The 16,058-nt window shown below is 49.4% G+C and overlaps 2 protein-coding genes and 1 long non-coding RNA gene across 4 annotated transcripts; 1 reads left to right on the plus strand and 2 right to left on the minus strand.

Annotated features, from left to right (window-relative positions):
• Positions 1-1,393: 1,393 nt before the first annotated feature.
• On the minus strand, positions 1,394-6,973 carry PRR3 (proline rich 3). Of its 2 annotated transcripts, XM_008692896.2 has the most exons (5): positions 6,510-6,973; positions 5,733-5,795; positions 3,591-3,773; positions 2,950-3,240; positions 1,394-2,698 (listed from the first exon to the last, which is right to left on the minus strand). In XM_008692896.2, the coding sequence occupies exons 1-5, from the start codon at positions 6,613-6,615 to the stop codon at positions 2,592-2,594; spliced, it is 750 nt and encodes a 249-aa protein (XP_008691118.1). In that variant the 5' UTR covers positions 6,616-6,973; the 3' UTR covers positions 1,394-2,591. The 2 variants fall into 2 exon arrangements, with proteins under 2 accessions (XP_008691118.1, XP_040500905.1); XM_040644971.1 differs by lacking the exon at positions 3,591-3,773 and having other exon boundaries at positions 6,510-6,681.
• A 312-nt stretch (positions 6,974-7,285) lies between these two features.
• On the plus strand, positions 7,286-14,992 carry GNL1 (G protein nucleolar 1 (putative)). The gene is made up of 12 exons (XM_008692897.2): positions 7,286-7,839; positions 8,221-8,386; positions 8,754-8,890; positions 9,048-9,199; positions 9,317-9,388; positions 10,375-10,582; positions 10,747-10,842; positions 11,251-11,445; positions 13,478-13,656; positions 13,734-13,896; positions 14,136-14,276; positions 14,643-14,992. The coding sequence occupies exons 1-12, from the start codon at positions 7,767-7,769 to the stop codon at positions 14,882-14,884; spliced, it is 1,824 nt and encodes a 607-aa protein (XP_008691119.2). The 5' UTR covers positions 7,286-7,766; the 3' UTR covers positions 14,885-14,992.
• Positions 11,707-14,633, minus strand: LOC121106064. The gene is made up of 2 exons (XR_005838776.1): positions 14,369-14,633; positions 11,707-13,230 (listed from the first exon to the last, which is right to left on the minus strand). It is a non-coding gene; the product is annotated as an uncharacterized LOC121106064 (long non-coding RNA).
• Positions 14,993-16,058: the final 1,066 nt, after the last annotated feature.

Below are 16,058 nucleotides of genomic sequence, written 5' to 3' on the forward strand. Positions count from 1 at the left end.
CTGTTGTCCTCTGCCCTTCCCGGTCCATATTGAGAATTGGAGCATGGATAAGCTAGCTTCACTTCCCAAACCATGAATAGGAGGATCTGACCTCAGTAATTGTGGAGCTGAAATCTGGGGGGAGGGGTTCTGAATATTTGAGGTGGTGGCCTGATGCCTTGGACTGTCTACCTCTTGAATAGTTGAGAAATAAACTTCTATTTTGCTTTAAGACTAACTTTGGTTTGTTACAACTGAACTTAAAAGCCGATAAACCAGGTCATAGTAGGTACTTTTTAGTGAATGTTTCCATGCTCATGGTTTAACTACCACCTATATTGTAAAACACTCAGATATGCAGACATTTATGTCACTAGTTTTAATATGAATACCAAACCTGTATACCCACCTATTTTCTCTCCTCAGATGTCTTAAAAGGCAGCTCAGGCCCAGTAATTCCAAATTTCTAGCATTCTGTGTTCTCCCTGTATCTTTATTTTTAAATGGTAGTTATGCAAGCCAGAACTACCCTGAAAAACCTAAAATACTTTCATTTTGATCTCTTATTTTCAAATGTCTACTTTTCTCCCGTTCTGTTACCCAAATCTATACCATCATAACTCACCTGGACTACTGAAGTTAGCTTTGAAGGCAATTCCAAGCCTGGTCAGCTCCATACATTGAGTTGATCTTGTTGAAAAACCAATCTAATCCATACCAACCTGCCTAAAACCCTTCAAAGGCTTTGGTATTAAGAAAAATACCCAAGTCTTTACGTATTCTAGGCCCTAAGTGGTCTTGCTCTTCTTCCTTCTGCCTGTCTCCTACTCTTCCCATCTCTTAGCAAACACCTTTGCTTGGACTTTGCTCTTCCACCGCAGGCCTCCTACTTGTCCTTCAGAGCTTGTCTCAGATGTCACCTTCCCAGTCTCCCTTCATTACATACTCCCTTTGCATTAGGTCTCACTTTTGACAGGTGTGACCTTACACATAATCATGATTTTTTGATAAACTGTCTACCCTGTAGATTTAAATTCATTGGTTTTAGTTGTTATTTCTAGTGCCTAGTATACTGTCAGGCCCACACTCTACAAATATTTGTTGAAAGACCATTTCGTCATTACAATTCCATAAACATCAAACATACATGGGTAGAGTATTAAAAAATTACTCCATGGATACTTGGCTTTTCTTTCTCCTCTAAAATCTTACCCTTGAACGTAATGCAGCTTGGTGTGTTTGATGCTTATAGGTTAGCAGGACCTCACTGGTTTCTTCAGACTCGAAGAAACTCAAGGTTTTCCTTTCTCCATCACCACTGTGTATGAACAAATGGAAGAATAAAGTGCTCCAACAAGAACAGCCTTATCTGCACCTCCAGAGATGACTGGAACACAGGGATTGAAGAAAATGCTTGTTTCCACTGCATTTATTACTAATATAAAAAAATGTTAAAAAGAAAAAAAAATTCATTCTCAGTTCTCCAACGGCTCTCATCCTTCCCTCCTGCCCACACAACTCCTGACCCACTTCCTTAGGGCCAGTTCAAAACCGAACCTGTTCACTGCCGTTTTCACAGAAAACAACCAGTGCCAGGGATGTAGGGAAGGTTAGACGAGGGCGACAGTACTGTCCAGGGTCCACCCAAAGGTAGGCCAGGTGGAGATTCACAGAATTCAGACGAAAGGGCTGGTGGCCTCACAATGATGTACTCTAACTAAAGTGGGCTGGAGGGGAAATAGGGTAGCCCGTCAGAATCTTCAGAGGACATCTCATGGGCTTGTGTCAAACTCAGAAAAACCGACACCAGGAGAACGGGGAGACCAGGGAGGCAGTCTTGTGGAAAGTTTCACAATGCTCCCATGTTGGGAGGTGCGGAAAGTCTAGAGGGCACCAAAAGCCTCGCTCATTTTGGCAGAAAAACTTACTCTAGTGTTGGGAAGTCACAAAGATGCCACGGACACTGAGAAAGGCTACGTACGAGGGAATGCACAGTTTCACAAAGCACAGTGATCACAGACCAGAGCGGTGGGGATCATGCTACTGACGCAGAAACTACAAAATCCAAAAGCAGGGAAAGTGGCCTTTCAGGGAATAACTCTGCACCAGTCATCCACACTTGACCCCAGGTCAACCTGGTGAGTTTCACAGAACAACTGGCAACTTTGGGGGTAGGGGCTGTCACATAAAAAGGACTTAAAACAAGCAGCCAGAAGAAGGGAATGGTAGGAAAACTGCTCCAGGGCTCTCAGGAATTGAGGGCAGTACCGGGGGCTGGGTGGACAGATGCACAAGAAACAGCACCAAAGAGGTTTCCTGTTCAGCAGTCAGTCGGCGAAGGGGAAGAGGATCCAGGAGGCAGTTGAAGGGAGCAAAGATGGGGTCCTGAAGGCGAGTCTCTGGAGGCTGGATCAGAAGAAGGCCCACACACTGGGCACCAGTGATGAAACACAGCTCTGGACCCCGAACTGGGGAGGTGACGAGTGGGGGTGGGTGTCACTGACTGAGGGTGGTGGGTAGAACAGCCTCACAGTAGCCATCACAGGGCCACAGGGAAACATATGGCCGCTAGGTCAGAGGGCTCCTTCCAGTCTGGATGGGAAGGCACAGTCTCACAGAGGAGGTCCATTGACGCCTGGGTGGTAGAAGGCACAGAGGTCCTCATATCGACAGTGGCCCTTTTTGGCAAAGTGTCGGCAGACAGGGCGGTTGGATTTGTCTGTAAACAAGTGAAAATTGAGCAGTTTAAAATATAAGAAAGCAAACAAACGTAACAAAAAACAAGAGACAGAGAAGGCAGTCAGATTTCCTACTCTCTACCATTTCTAGACATTTTAGAATGGTAGTCATTTTCCTGGGAGAAAAACATATTCAGGGCTATTCCTATTTCAAAAAGACAAAGGAGAAGTCACAGGCATTCCGGGAGTGATGGGTATTAAATGTGTACAGGCATAAAAAAATGGACCTCACCTTCCATAACTTGGGGACCATCCTTGGGCGGGCAGGTATTTTTGATAAGAGACCAACTTTTGAGCCTTCGAGGATTTCTCTGCTCTTTGTGAAAGCCTCCCCTGGAAGGACCCCCATGTCCTGGTCCAGGAAAAGGAGGTTCAGTATTGGCCCCCCACCAACCACGACCATATGGGCCACACCTGGGGCCTAGGCCTCCCCGAATTGGGCCTCTGCCCCGGGGAGGAGGTGGGAGACTCAGCAGTGGTGGAATCATTGGTCCCCTTGATCCTGGAGGACCTCTGTGAAGAGCTGGAGAGAAAGAGAAGAAAGACATGGAAAGGTGATCAGCAGCCAGCTTAATCCTGATAAGGAAGCCCTGTGTTTTTGTTTTTTTACTTTTTATCGAAGTACAATATACATACAGAAAAATACACCAATTTTAAGTGCACAACTCAATTACCACCAACTCAATTACACCTCTGCTTTTACCACCCAGGTGAAGGGATAGAGCCTTCTTAGAACTCGGAAGTCCTCCCCCCCTTGGTGCCCCTCCTCCCCCACTATTCCACCCTCCTCCCCAAAAGTAACCACTATCCTGACTTCTAGCACCATAGGTTAGTTTTTGCCTGTTTTTGAACTTCGCATAAATGGAATCATACAGTCTGCATTCTTTTCTGTCTGGCTCCTTTCGCTCAACATCGTGTTTGTGAGATTCATCCAGGTTGCCTGTAGCAGGAGTTCGTTCATTTTCATTGCAGTGTAGTATCCCATTGCATGCACACACAACAACTTATTTATCCATTCTACTGATGGTGGACATGTGGGTGGATTCCAGTTTGGGGCTATAACGAAAAATGCTGCTATGAACATTTTTATACATGTCTTTGTTACACATATGATGCATTTCTTCTGAGTATAAACGTAGTAGAGGTATTGTTGGGTCCTAGGGTATATGTATGCTAAAGTTTAATGAAGTCAAACTTTCTTTTTTAAAGTGGCTGTACCAATTTTCACTCCCACTGGCGACTGTTCCATAGCCTTGACAACACTTAGTATTGTCGATTGTTTTCATTTTTGCCATTTGGGGAGTGTTGTTTTTTTTTTTAAATTGTGGTGGAACACATAACATAAAATTTGCTGTTTTCTTCTTCTTCTTCTTTTTTTTTAAAAGCAAATTCTATGCCCAACGTGGGGCTCGATCTCACAACTCTGAGATCAAGAGTCACATGCTCTACCAACTGAGCCAGCCAGGCGCCTAAGATTTGCCATCTTAACTATTTTTAAGTGCATGTTTCAGTAATGTTAAGTAAATTCTCATTGTTGTGAAACACATCTTTAGGACTTTTCCATCTTGCAAAACTGACTCTATAGCTACTAAAACAACTCTCCTTTTCCCCCTCCACCCAGCTCCTAGTAACCACCATTCTATTTTGCTTCCATGAGTTTGACTACTTTAAATACCTCATAAGTGGAATTACATATTTCTCTTTTTTTGACTGGCTTGTTTCATTTAGCAAGATGGCTGAATGTTCATCCATGCTGTAGCATGTGACAGGATTCCCTTCCTTTTTGGGGCTGAATATTCCATTGCATGAATATACCATATATTCATGACCATATCATTCATCTGTCAATGGACACTTGGGTTGCTTCCAGCTCTTGGCTATTGCAAATGGTGCTGCTATGAATATGAGTGTGCAAATATCTCTTCAAGATCCTGCTTTCCATTCTTTAGGATATATACCCAGAAGTGGGAATGCTGGATCATGGGATAGTTCTATTTCTAATTTTTTTTGAGGAAACTCCAGTGTTTTCCATAGAATTGCATCATTTTACAATCTCACCAACAGTGCACAAGGGTCTTAACTTGAAGTGTTATGTTTTCATCTTGTGATTATTTAACAACTAATGATATTGAGTTCTTGTTCACATGTTCTTGGCCATTTAGATCTCAGTTTTTGAGAGACAGCTGTTCTGATACTTTGCCCATTTTTCTAACAGATTGTCTAAAAGAGTCCTGTGTATGTTCTAGATACGAGCACTTTATTGGTTTATTTATTGCAAATATTTTCTACTCTATGACTTCCTATTAATTTCTTAATGGTGTCCTTTGATTAATAAAAGTTTAATGTAGTTCGGTTTATCAATCTTCGTAGTTTCTTGTCTGTTTAAGAACTCCTACATCTTCCAAAACTATGAAAATATTTTTCTTTACCTTTAACACTTAGATCTACAGTTCGCTTTAAGTTGATGTTTACATATGATATGAACAGGAAGTCAGATTTCATACCCCCCCATGAATATCCAATTAATCCAGCATCATTTACTGAAATGACCACTTTTTCAGCTCCATCTTCATCATAAATGAGGTGTCTACATACGTGCAGGCCTGTTACTGGACTTTTTGTACCAGGCTGTAGACTTTTAGGTCTGTTATTGTGCCAATACCACACCATAACTACTATAGCTTTAAAGTAAATCGTGATATTCAGGATAAGTCCTCCTACTTCAAGTTTGTATCTGTAATCTCTCAGCCTGATCCTTTGCATTTCCATATAATAATATAGAATGCTATTTCCATTATAGGGATTGTAAATGGAAATGCACTGAATCCATAGATCAATTTGGGAGTAAGTGACATTTTTACATTGACCTTTCCAACCTGTGAATATACAACATCTCTCCATTCATCTCTGTACAGAATCCCTGATCTTTTGGTTTTCGGTCCTCCTGGGTTTTAGTTAATCCCTTGCTCCCTTCTCGAGGACCTAATCAAAGAATCAGAGCCCCCTCATCCTCACCTGACTTGGGGTCACCAGGCTTTCCATTGGCCATGGGGGGAGGGCCCAGAAGGCTGGGTGGTCCTAAGAGTAGACATGAAAATATAGTCATTAGAATGGACTAACGTACGGATGATCCTATCTTATGTTTTTCTACTACTCATTTCTTAATTCAATCAGTAAAGCCAGATACATTCTCAGCAGTTACAAGTTCTCAGGCAAATCTACCTGCCCTTTCCTCAAAAAAGCATTTCCAGTTTGGAGGGAAAAAAAAATGGAGACTCAGTCAAGGAGGATAACGCTGGAAAGAGACCTTACAGCTTTCTCTTTTCCTTATACAGTTGCTACCCAAAACATCCTAGGTGATTCCAGAAGTAATTCAATCCCTCTCTTTAACTGTTTGGCCAATCAGAACGATCCTCCCCTGCCCCAGAGTAGTTTAGAGAAGGCAGCACTTCTACCTTCCCTGTGTAAGTCTGGTCACAAATTGTTATCCTAGTCGTCGTAATCTGCAACCTCTCTAGGGCCCCCTCTTCCTTGCCGTTCTGCGACTGCGCACCCGAGCTCTTTATCCTCTCCTTCCCTGCCTTCTTCAGAAAGGTTAGAGGCCGGATCGAAGTTGAGGGGTCAAGGAAGAGAACTCGCTCAGGGACCCACACCGGACAGCCTCCTATCCCCGCCCCAGCGCTTGCGCCCTTCCTCCTTCCGTTAGAGCCCCCTCCCCCGCACCTTTTCAGACCCTAACTCCTCGCCTCGACCAGCTGACAGGTATGTGCACACCCCTCCCGGGCTCCTCACCGATGGGACTCCCATCCTCCTCGTCTCCAGTCTCTTCCCGCTCTGACAGCGGGGGCTGATGCGGTGGCGGCGGCTGCTGCTGATTCTGCTTCTTTCGTTTCGGCATCGTGGTTGCGGCAATGGCTGCAGCGGGATTTGGAGGGCAGTGAGGAAGGGGCACGCTGGGATTCTATTTCCGCTTCCGGGGGGGTGGCTGGAGAAGCTGAGGCTCCCGCCATTTCACTTCCGGAGGGCTCCGGGGAGATTTTGTGCGGCTCACTCTCTCATAAAACACCTTCCTCGGTCTCTGCCAGGCACAGAGGCAGTCTCAAGCCTTCTTTTTGTTGAGTTCCTATAAATGCTTTTAAAAATTCCTCTCTTCTCCCTTCGCTGAAAAAAAAAACCCACAACCGGCGCCTCACTCTGTGCCATAGAGTCGATAGGCTCTCGGGCCAGAATGCCTGAGAGCTGTCGCATCTTAAGATCGCCACATCCGGCCCCCGGTTACTATGGTAACGGCTGCAGGCACAACTTCGTGCCCTCTGACCTCTCTCCCAAAATCCTTGTCCCACCTGGGTTTCCTTCCTCATCCGCGCTTGCCCTTATGATCTGTAAACCTGCTCCTTATCGCTCCCACAAGGAATCTGGGTCCCAAGACTCTTAAGACTGCTACCCTCCCCTCAAGACGTCTGGCCCCGCCCCCAGTGTAGATGAGCAATTCGACTTCATTCCCCGGACGCGCAATCCCGTCTTTCCACTAAGGTCAAGCCCCGGGCGGGGGGAGGAGGACGGGTAAAGTAACTTCAGCGCATCCACGCTCCTCTTTCTCCCAGGTGGTAGGACCCGCCTTCCGCTCCACCGCCCCCTTCCAGGTGAGTGGTAGCGTCCCCCCAGCGCGCAAGGTAGTGATGACACACGTCCCCCCTCCTCCGAACGCGAGTTGGTAGCGTCCGTGACGAAGTTAGCTTGATCCTCCCACGCGCGCCTCCTTCCTCGCCGCCGCTGCGCCCTCTCGGTGCCACTGACTCTCACGTGCGGGTAGCCCACCCCGCATCGTCGTCTCGCCTCGCTCCCAGAAGGAAGTGGCTATATTTCCTTCGCCTTCCACCCAGGCCACGGGGGGCAAATCGGCCAGGCCCGCCCGGTGACGTCACCTCATAGCCCCGCCCCCTTAGGGTCCCAGGCCCTTGCGGCGGGGGTTGCCCGGGGGGGGTGGGGGGGAGTCAGTTGAGGCGGCAGGAACTCGGAGGAGGGTGGGCCAGGTGACTGGTCCAGGCCATGCCGAGAAAGAAGCCCTTCAGCGTGAAGCAAAAGAAGAAGCAGTTGCAGGACAAGCGGGAGCGGAAGCGAGGTCAGTGCGGGAGCTGGGGAGGGGGCGGGGCTCGGGCTCCCGCACCTCTGGAAGGAGGGGTGTGCCCGCCGCACCCCTGCGGGGCGTGGGAGTGGGTGGTGGCAGCGCGCGGGCGATCGGGATTCTCTCACCCCAGTCTCCCTGGAAGGGGTGGGAAAGGATGGAGAATTGGGGGAGGGGAATCCCCCCCAGCTCGAACGGGGCGCCATCCCCGCAGGTCTCTGGAGAAGAAATGACTCCCCCCACGCACATCCGGTAGGGTCTTGGTCAGGATGACCAAAAGAAGTGGGGTGGTGTGAGGGGAAGCCACACGGACCGGAGAGGGGGTCCTACGGCCCCTTAGAGCCATCCAGTATTGGCGTCACCGCCTCCTCCCCGCAGGGCTCCAAGATGGGCTGCGATCCAGTTCCAACAGCCGCAGCGGGAGCCGGGAGCGGCGGGAGGAGCAGACTGACACCTCGGACGGGGAATCTGTGACCCATCATATCCGCAGGCTCAACCAGCAGCCTTCCCAGGGGTTGGGTCCTCGAGGCTATGACCCAAATCGGTGAGAACAGGCGTGGCGGGGGGGCGCTGGCCGGGGCATCCCCGCCTACCCGGAAGTGAGAGTGTTGGGGGAAAAAGCCGGCTGCTGCTGCTGGAGGAGGTGGGACTGGGATGCCTTGTCTCCGCAGGCGGCTGGGCTCACCGGAGCTGGCCACAATCCTCCCTTCCGGAGGGGCTGGAGAGAGTTCTTGGCTTTTAGAAGGGCGAGGTTTAGGAGAAGGCCGAATATTGCGGGAGAGGGACTTGAGGGAGGGTCGACTGAGAGGAGACTTGAACAACTGGAGAGAAAGCTCTACGAAGTTGTCTGCCCAGGAGGGGAGTTTGTGGCCACGGGATTGCAAGAGATGCTGCGGTCCCTGTCCCATTAGATACCGGCTGCATTTTGAGCGAGACAGCCGGGAGGAGGTGGAAAGAAGAAAGAGGGCAGCCCGCGAGCAAGTGCTGCAGCCGGTTAGTGCTGAGCTGCTGGAGCTGGACATCCGGGAGGTCTATCAGCCTGGCTCAGGTGAGAGCTCAACACCTGGATGTTTGGGAGAGGCAATGGGCTGGGGGAAGGAACTTGGAAGAGGAAGAGCTGACTGTGAAGGATGAGAGGTTTGGGATCCACTCTTGAACCCTGAAACTATTCTCAGACTTACTTGGACTTTTTCTTAACTTCCCAGTCCTGGACTTTCCCCGGCGTCCTCCTTGGAGCTATGAGATGTCCAAAGAGCAGCTAATGAGCCAGGAGGAACGGAGCTTCCAGGAGTATCTTGGGAAGATTCATGGGGCTTACACCTCTGAGAAACTCAGCTACTTTGAGCATAATCTGGAGGTGAGAATGGAGTGGGGACAGGCGTGGGGCACAGTGACCCTTGGTCAAATTAGTCTGGGGTCAGGCAGGAGAGCAATTCTGGGCTTAGGTACTCTTCCACTGGTCTTGTCTTTTCAGACATGGAGGCAGCTGTGGCGTGTGTTGGAGATGTCTGACATTGTCCTGCTTATCACTGATATCCGACATCCAGTGAGTACTGGGGGTGAGGGGGACAAGGGGGATGGGGGAGGGAGATTCTTGTGGGGTAAAGGGCAGAGGCAAGAGTTGGAAGATGGAGCGATATCTTTCCTTTCTAGTCTTCCCTACCTCATAGTGATGTCTGCAGTCAGGAACTCAGTCCTTTATTCATCAGTTCACAGCTTGTCACTGTTGGTTTGGTTAATTGACTTTCTTCTTTACTTCTTTTGATGAAAAACTGCGTATCCTGTTTTCATTCCACCACAGCTAGACCAATAGAAAGTTTTAGTGCGGAGCTCTAGGGGATTCTGCGAAAGCAGCTGGGGACTTCCCCCTGCCCCACCGCATCAGTCACGACAGAACTGAGCCTTACATGGAAGACTAGGAGAGTGGTTAAGGCTCTAAAGTTGGCTGCTGGACAACCCTTGTATTAACCTGGCTCTACCACTCCATTGCTGTCCTCTAGTGGGAGAAAGGGAGGTCTGTGGGGGACATTTAGGTTGGAAATCCCTAACGGCACGTATACACACGCTCCTACACATACAGACATACGTGTGTGCTCACATGCACTCACACAGCCACGCATACTCATCACAAACCTGCAGACATGTGCTTATGTGCATATATGTACATGTAGATAGTTGTGTGCACACAAAAACAGGTATTAAGTTTTATCTCAACCCCCACCTTTTATCTCAACCTATGCCTGACCCCAACCTTTACGCCAGTGTGCTAGGTATCACTATTTCCTTGTCTTGTTTTTGGCTCATTTCCATCCCTAATCAGGACCTGTGAGAAGTCCCCCAGAGACAAATGTACAGGTATTGCTTACTGCTACTTTGTTTTTCTAGTTCAGTTTTGCTGATTTATCCTTTTGCCCCAGAATCTGCTACCACCAGAGTCTTGTCTCTGAGTGGTGTCTGGTGAGTGGGGAGCTGGAGGCAGAGAACTCTGGGTTGACCTCTCATTGCTCCCTCCTCTCACCAACCCTGTCCCAGGTTGTGAATTTCCCACCAGCACTTTACGAGTACGTGACTGGAGAACTTGGGTTGGCCTTGGTCTTGGTCCTGAACAAGGTGGATCTAGCCCCACCGGCTCTCGTGGTTGCCTGGAAGCATTATTTTCACCAACACTATCCCCAGCTCCACATAGTCCTTTTTACCTCTTTCCCTCGGGATCCCCGCACCCCACAGGACCCTAGTAGCGGTGAGTGGGCAATGAAGGCAGCATGGGAGAGGTGGGGTGGCAGGGGACAACAGGGAGAACAGAGAGGCTTGTTGACAAAGGAGTACCTGATCTTGGGCTTAAGGGTGGTGGGTGAGATGGGGTGCATAAGCCCATGTGCTAACATTTGTGCCCTCTGATCTCAGTTTTGAAGAAGAGTCGGAGGCGGGGGAGAGGATGGACTCGGGCCCTGGGGCCAGAGCAGTTGCTGAGAGCCTGTGAAGCCATCACTGCAGGGAAAGGTATATACCTCTTAGAGGGGAGCTGTGGAAGGATACGGGGGAGACCCAAGGCCTGGAGTCATTTTGCTTACCTTCCCTGCAGTCAGTCCCTTCTATTATGGATGTAGGTGAGCAGCCGGGGGGAGAGAGAGAAGAGGGAGCAGACTGACTTGGTGGCAACAAAGGTAGCAGGTAGGCAGGAGCTTCAGTGGTCTGTTGCCTTTAGTTTTCCCAGTATTTTTCCGAAACTCAAAAATTCACATGATTTCTAGGTGGTGTCAAGTGAAGGCCACGGAGAATCTGTCATGTAGGTTGGCACTCTCCAACTCCAGAGGGTGCCAGTTAGACCAGCTGTGCAGTGCACAGGCTGTGCAGTCATCGAGGGTGGCCCTGGGGAGAGCCTTCATCATCTTCCCCTCCCCTGAACAGTGGACTTGAGCAGCTGGCGGGAGAAGATTGCCCGAGATGTGGCTGCGGCCACCTGGGGAAGTGGCTCTGGGGAGGAGGAGGAAGACGAGGATGGACCTGCAGTCTTGGTGGGGCAGCAGACTGACTCAGCGATGGAACCAACCGGCCCAACCCGGGAGCGCTACAAAGATGGGGTGGTGACCATCGGCTGTGTGGGTAAGGAAGCGGTGGCCCAGGCAGGGCAGCCTCCTGTGAGGCACAGAAGTTCAGAAAAGGAAGGTGTCGGCGAAAGATCCTGGCACCCTTGAGTTAAATTCAGGCTTTTCTTAGCTCGTATTGATCTTGAGCAAGTTAGTATCCACTCTGAGTCTTAGTTGTTTTGATCTTTAGAACGCAGGTGCTGATGCCCAGTTAGAACGGGTGTGAGGAATGAAGAGAGCAGCATGGGGAGAGCCCAAGGACGACTGACAAATAGTGTTAACAGTAATGACCACGGTTGCTAAGATTTATCATTTACACGATGCTTACCACGTACCAGGCATTGTTTCAAATGACACGTATCTTAACTGTTTCCATGGTAGTAATCAATCTGTAGTAGAGAAATCATGAAGTCCTAGCAGGAGCTTAGTTAGAATTAGTATCTTTCTGAGTCTTATCCCTTCAAGTCTGTTGCCAAGGAGCATCTTCCCTGAATTAAAAGCCTTGTTTCTGTGCTTGGTGGGGAAGAAAGGAATGTATGATTAGGCCCAGGGCCCCTTTCCTTTGTCCGTGGGAGAGGTAAGAAGTGACTTGGGCAAAGTTTGTGGAATCTGGGGGTGATAGGGGAATCAAATTAAGGAGAGTAGAGTAGTTAGTTGGGCTCCTTGGAAACGCTCCTGACTTAGTCTCCTTTTTGTCCTGGGAACAACCTGACTGCTGACACATGGCACCCTTTGCTGTCCTTTCCCCCTGCTTCTCCCTGGCGAGGGTGGGAGGTGGGGGTGGGGTATCCACTGTTTCAGGTCTCTGCAGTAACTTCTCTGTGTTCATAGTGATGTAAGCGAGAGCATTTTCTGTGGCACAGGCAGTCCTGAGCTTAGATTTACCTCTAGTTATTGGCAGATATTTACTAAGTGCCAGGTGCTGTTCCAGGGGCAGATTATGCTGCCATGAAAGGGGCAGAAAAGTCCCTGCTCTCACAGAGCTTATTGCCTTGGAAGTAAATTGATTTCATGATTTGAAATCATATTATTTAGGGGCAACAAAAGGGGGTAGAGAGTGACCCAGAGAGGAGGGTTCTCATGGAAGCCCCCTTTGAGAAGAGCCCAGGATGTGGAGAGGCAGTAGCCATTTGGAGATACGGGAAAAGGGCCTTCCAGGCCAAGGGATCAGTAAATGAAAAGATCTTGATGTGGGAGCAAGCTTGGTGATTATGGGACAAGCCAGGGTGTCAGAGCATTGGGAGATGGGAGCCATGGGGATGAGTAAGATGGAGGAGAGGGGCAGGACGAGGGAGTTCACGGTCTGTGAAAGGGGCTGGCTGTAGAGCCGGGTCATGGTATCTCAGCTGGGTAAGAAGGGAAGTGAGGACGTGAGTCCAGTATGGAATAGTGGGTCAAAGATGTATTGGACCTGAGGAACAGAATAAGTGAGCTGGAATGATAGGACATCCGGGCAGAGAAGAGTGATGCTTGCAGTTGGGATTTTGGAGGTGTGAAGTGACCAGATCCAGAGTGTGGTCACGGCAGTGGGTAGTTGAGGAAATGACCTTTGGCAGATAGATGCTGGCACTGAGAGGCCAGAGTGCTAAACAGGCCACCTGTACAGATACCAAGGTCACCTGGAGCGATGGAGATGGTCCTGAAGAGAGTGGCAGTGAGCCTCAAGGGTTTCCGTTCTTCTCCATAGAGCAGTTGTGGTGACTGTGAGCTGCATGTCTCACTTGTCTTCGGCATTTAGTGTGCTGCAGGCACTGAACCACACAGTGGTGTTTAATCATGACCACTTTGAGCTTGAAGGTATCTGCACTTGTAAAATGAGGAAACAAAGGCTCAGGAAATGAAGCAAATAGCCTTGAGGTTACAAAGCTGATAAGTGGAGAGGCTAGGATTCAACCCTGGCAGCCCAGAGTCTGATTTGCAACTTGCAAGTTTATACAGTTTCCTTAATTTCTGTGTTTGACTTCCCTTTTTATCTATAGCTATAGCATTGCACCCTGCCTGTCCAGAGTAGGGAACTGTCCAGTGTTAATTCTTCTTGCCTTCCTTAGGTTTCCCCAATGTGGGCAAGTCCTCGCTGATCAACGGGCTGGTGGGCAGGAAGGTCGTGAGTGTCTCCAGAACCCCCGGCCACACCCGATACTTTCAGACCTACTTTCTCACCCCCTCTGTGAAGCTCTGTGACTGCCCTGGCCTCATATTCCCATCCCTTCTGCCCAGGCAGTTACAGGTATGAGGGCAGAGGGGGCAGGGAGGGAGAGGAGGCAGGAGGTCAGGAACAGACTGAGCACTCTTGTTTCCCCTCAGGTTCTGGCGGGGATCTACCCCATTGCCCAAATCCAGGAGCCATACACTGCTGTGGGCTACCTGGCCTCTCGAATCCCTGTGCAGGTCCTGCTCCACCTGCGCCACCCAGAGGCCAAGGATCCCTCAGCAGAACACCCCTGGTGTGCCTGGGACATCTGTGAAGGTGGGCTCCATGTTCCTGGTTTCTCCTCCCCTTACCCTGAACCCTGCCCTATCTCTTCACCTCTCCTCAGAGGTTCTGTCATTGATGAAGCACCTGGCTACTCATGCCTGGATTTCTGTTGTGGGGCCAGCAAGATCGGTGGCCTGGGATGTTCTGGAAGGACTGTGTTATGGGAATGGGGTGATGGTGACTGGGCCCGGTGAACGGCTTCCCTCCTCACTGTTCTTTTCTCTCTCCAGCCTGGGCGGAGAAGCGTGGTTATAAGACAGCTAAGGCAGCCCGGAATGATGTGTACAGAGCAGCCAACAGCCTCCTGCGGCTGGCACTGGACGGCCGCCTCAGCCTGTGTTTTCATCCCCCGGGCTACAGTGAGCAGAAAGGTCAGACAACCAGTGTTCTTGTGCTGTAATGTAGGCAAAAGGGTGTGGGCTTTGTGACCACACGGAACGAGGGTCAGACCTGGATTCTGTACCTGTCGTCCAGCTCTGTGTTACTAAGCGTCTTTGAGACAGTTTCCTGATCTGCAAAACCAGGGTGACAGTTGCCGTCTTGCAAGGTGATGGAGAGGAGAGTGATGTATGCAGAGCTTTGTTCAGTGCCCAGCACACGGGGATTTGCATGAATGAATTGAATGCCAGCAGCTGCAAAACTGATTATTGCTCTTAGTCTTTGCCTCTTCCCCATCTTTCTTTAGCTTTAGTTCCTTGCTTGAAACGTTCTTCTGTTCTCTTGTTTTGGTTCCCCAGGCACCTGGGAGTCCCATCCGGAGACCACAGAGCTGGTGGTTTTGCAGGGCAGGGTGGGGCCAGCAGGTGACGAGGAGGAGGAGGAAGAAGAAGAGCTGAGCAGCTCCTGTGAGGAGGAGGGAGAGGAGGACCGGGATGCGGATGAGGAGGGGGAAGGGGATGAGGACACCCCAACTTCAGCTCCAGGGTCCAGCCTGGCTGCCCGAAACCCTTACGCCCTCCTGGGAGAGGACGAGTGCTGAGTCCCTCCCCTGTGCCACCTGCTCCACCCAGCATCTCTGCTTTTGGACTGACCTGGGGGTGCCTCCCCTCCGCTGCCCCAGTTGTGAATAAAGATTGTCTGCTTTGTAGCCCCTTCCCCGAATGGACTGAGGTGAGAGCGGCTGTTTTAGCCAACAGCTGTGGGAGACCTCTCTCCTTTTCTCCTTTCTTTCTCCTCTTTGGGAAGGAAGAGTTCTCTTAGGAAATAATTCACTGGGTTGTAAGGCCCAGAAATCCACTGTCTCTGCTCACTCTCCCACCGTGCACCTTATGAATCCCATTATCAACATGGGGAGGGGAAGTCACTTCCGGCTTTGAGGCCTGGTCTAAATCCAACCCTCTTCTGGAGTTTGTGCCATTCCTTCTCTCTCAGATCTGAGCAGCAGCCCTGTGCCCCTGCTGCTTGACCTGGGTCTGTTAGGGTTTACTAGCTGCCAGGAGCTTTTTGGAGCAGAAGTGGTAAGAGGTGTGACAAGCTGATGTGTCTGTGTGAGCTTTTTATAGGATTTACTCAAATTCAACAAACACTTGTGGAGGGCCAACTGTGTGTCTGGATCTCTGCTAAGCACTGAGCATATAAAGATGTGCAGGCAGGGCCTGACCTTAATGTGCAGCCTGGCCATGATTAAGACCCCATTCTCAGGCATCCAAGTTTTTGGATTAAGAAGAGTGTATGATGTTCTCCAAATCTTTGGGGCTCATTCACTATAATTCTAGGACTTCCTGTTGATAGAAATTTTTAGTTAAGACAATGTTTGTGAAAATGGTGATTAAATGTGTTCAAGTAGCATCTTAATTACTGGCAAACAACTAGTGTGCACATTTATGATTTAAGCAGACCAGCCGCTTAAGTACAGTGTTAAGCTTTATTGTTTAAAGGTCCACATGCACTAAAAGTCTATGAAATTCATAGGGGAGGCACAGAGCCAGTGTTTTGAATCCCATTTAGCCTGGTTTGGGCGTAGAGCAAAGATGATCAGTGTAAGGTCTGAGCTAGAACTCAGCAGGTAGCCAGAGTGATCTTATGGAGTCCTGTGCATTTCAGCAGCAGTCAGCTATCTTGTGAGTCAGGACATGTGAAGACTTTTTATACTTCTTTGTTAAGCAAGCAGCTAGACTCCTAGACTTAATTATTGCAGAAAAGGGAGAATGGGA

The sequence above is a fragment of the Ursus maritimus genome, unplaced genomic scaffold, assembly GCF_017311325.1.
Source record: "Ursus maritimus isolate PB19 unplaced genomic scaffold, ASM1731132v1 scaffold_30, whole genome shotgun sequence".
NCBI lineage: Eukaryota > Metazoa > Chordata > Mammalia > Carnivora > Ursidae > Ursus > Ursus maritimus.

Bases quoted from the DNA above. Each gene is read 5' to 3' on its own strand.
- GNL1 (XM_008692897.2), top strand. From the start codon at position 7,767: ATGCCGAGAAAGAAGCCCTTCAGCGTGAAGCAAAAGAAGAAGCAGTTG. The intron at 7,840-8,220 runs GTCAGTGCGGGA...TCCTCCCCGCAG, and splicing joins CAAGCGGGAGCGGAAGCGAG to GGCTCCAAGATGGGCTGCGA. The intron at 13,657-13,733 runs GTATGAGGGCAG...GTTTCCCCTCAG, and splicing joins TTCTGCCCAGGCAGTTACAG to GTTCTGGCGGGGATCTACCC.
- PRR3 (XM_008692896.2), bottom strand. From the start codon at position 6,615: ATGCCGAAACGAAAGAAGCAGAATCAGCAGCAGCCGCCGCCACCGCAT. The intron at 5,796-6,509 runs GTGAGGAGCCCG...GTCTACTCTTAG, and splicing joins GGAGGATGGGAGTCCCATCG to GACCACCCAGCCTTCTGGGC. The intron at 2,699-2,949 runs GTGAGGTCCATT...ACTTGTTTACAG, and splicing joins TGGTCCCCAAGTTATGGAAG to ACAAATCCAACCGCCCTGTC.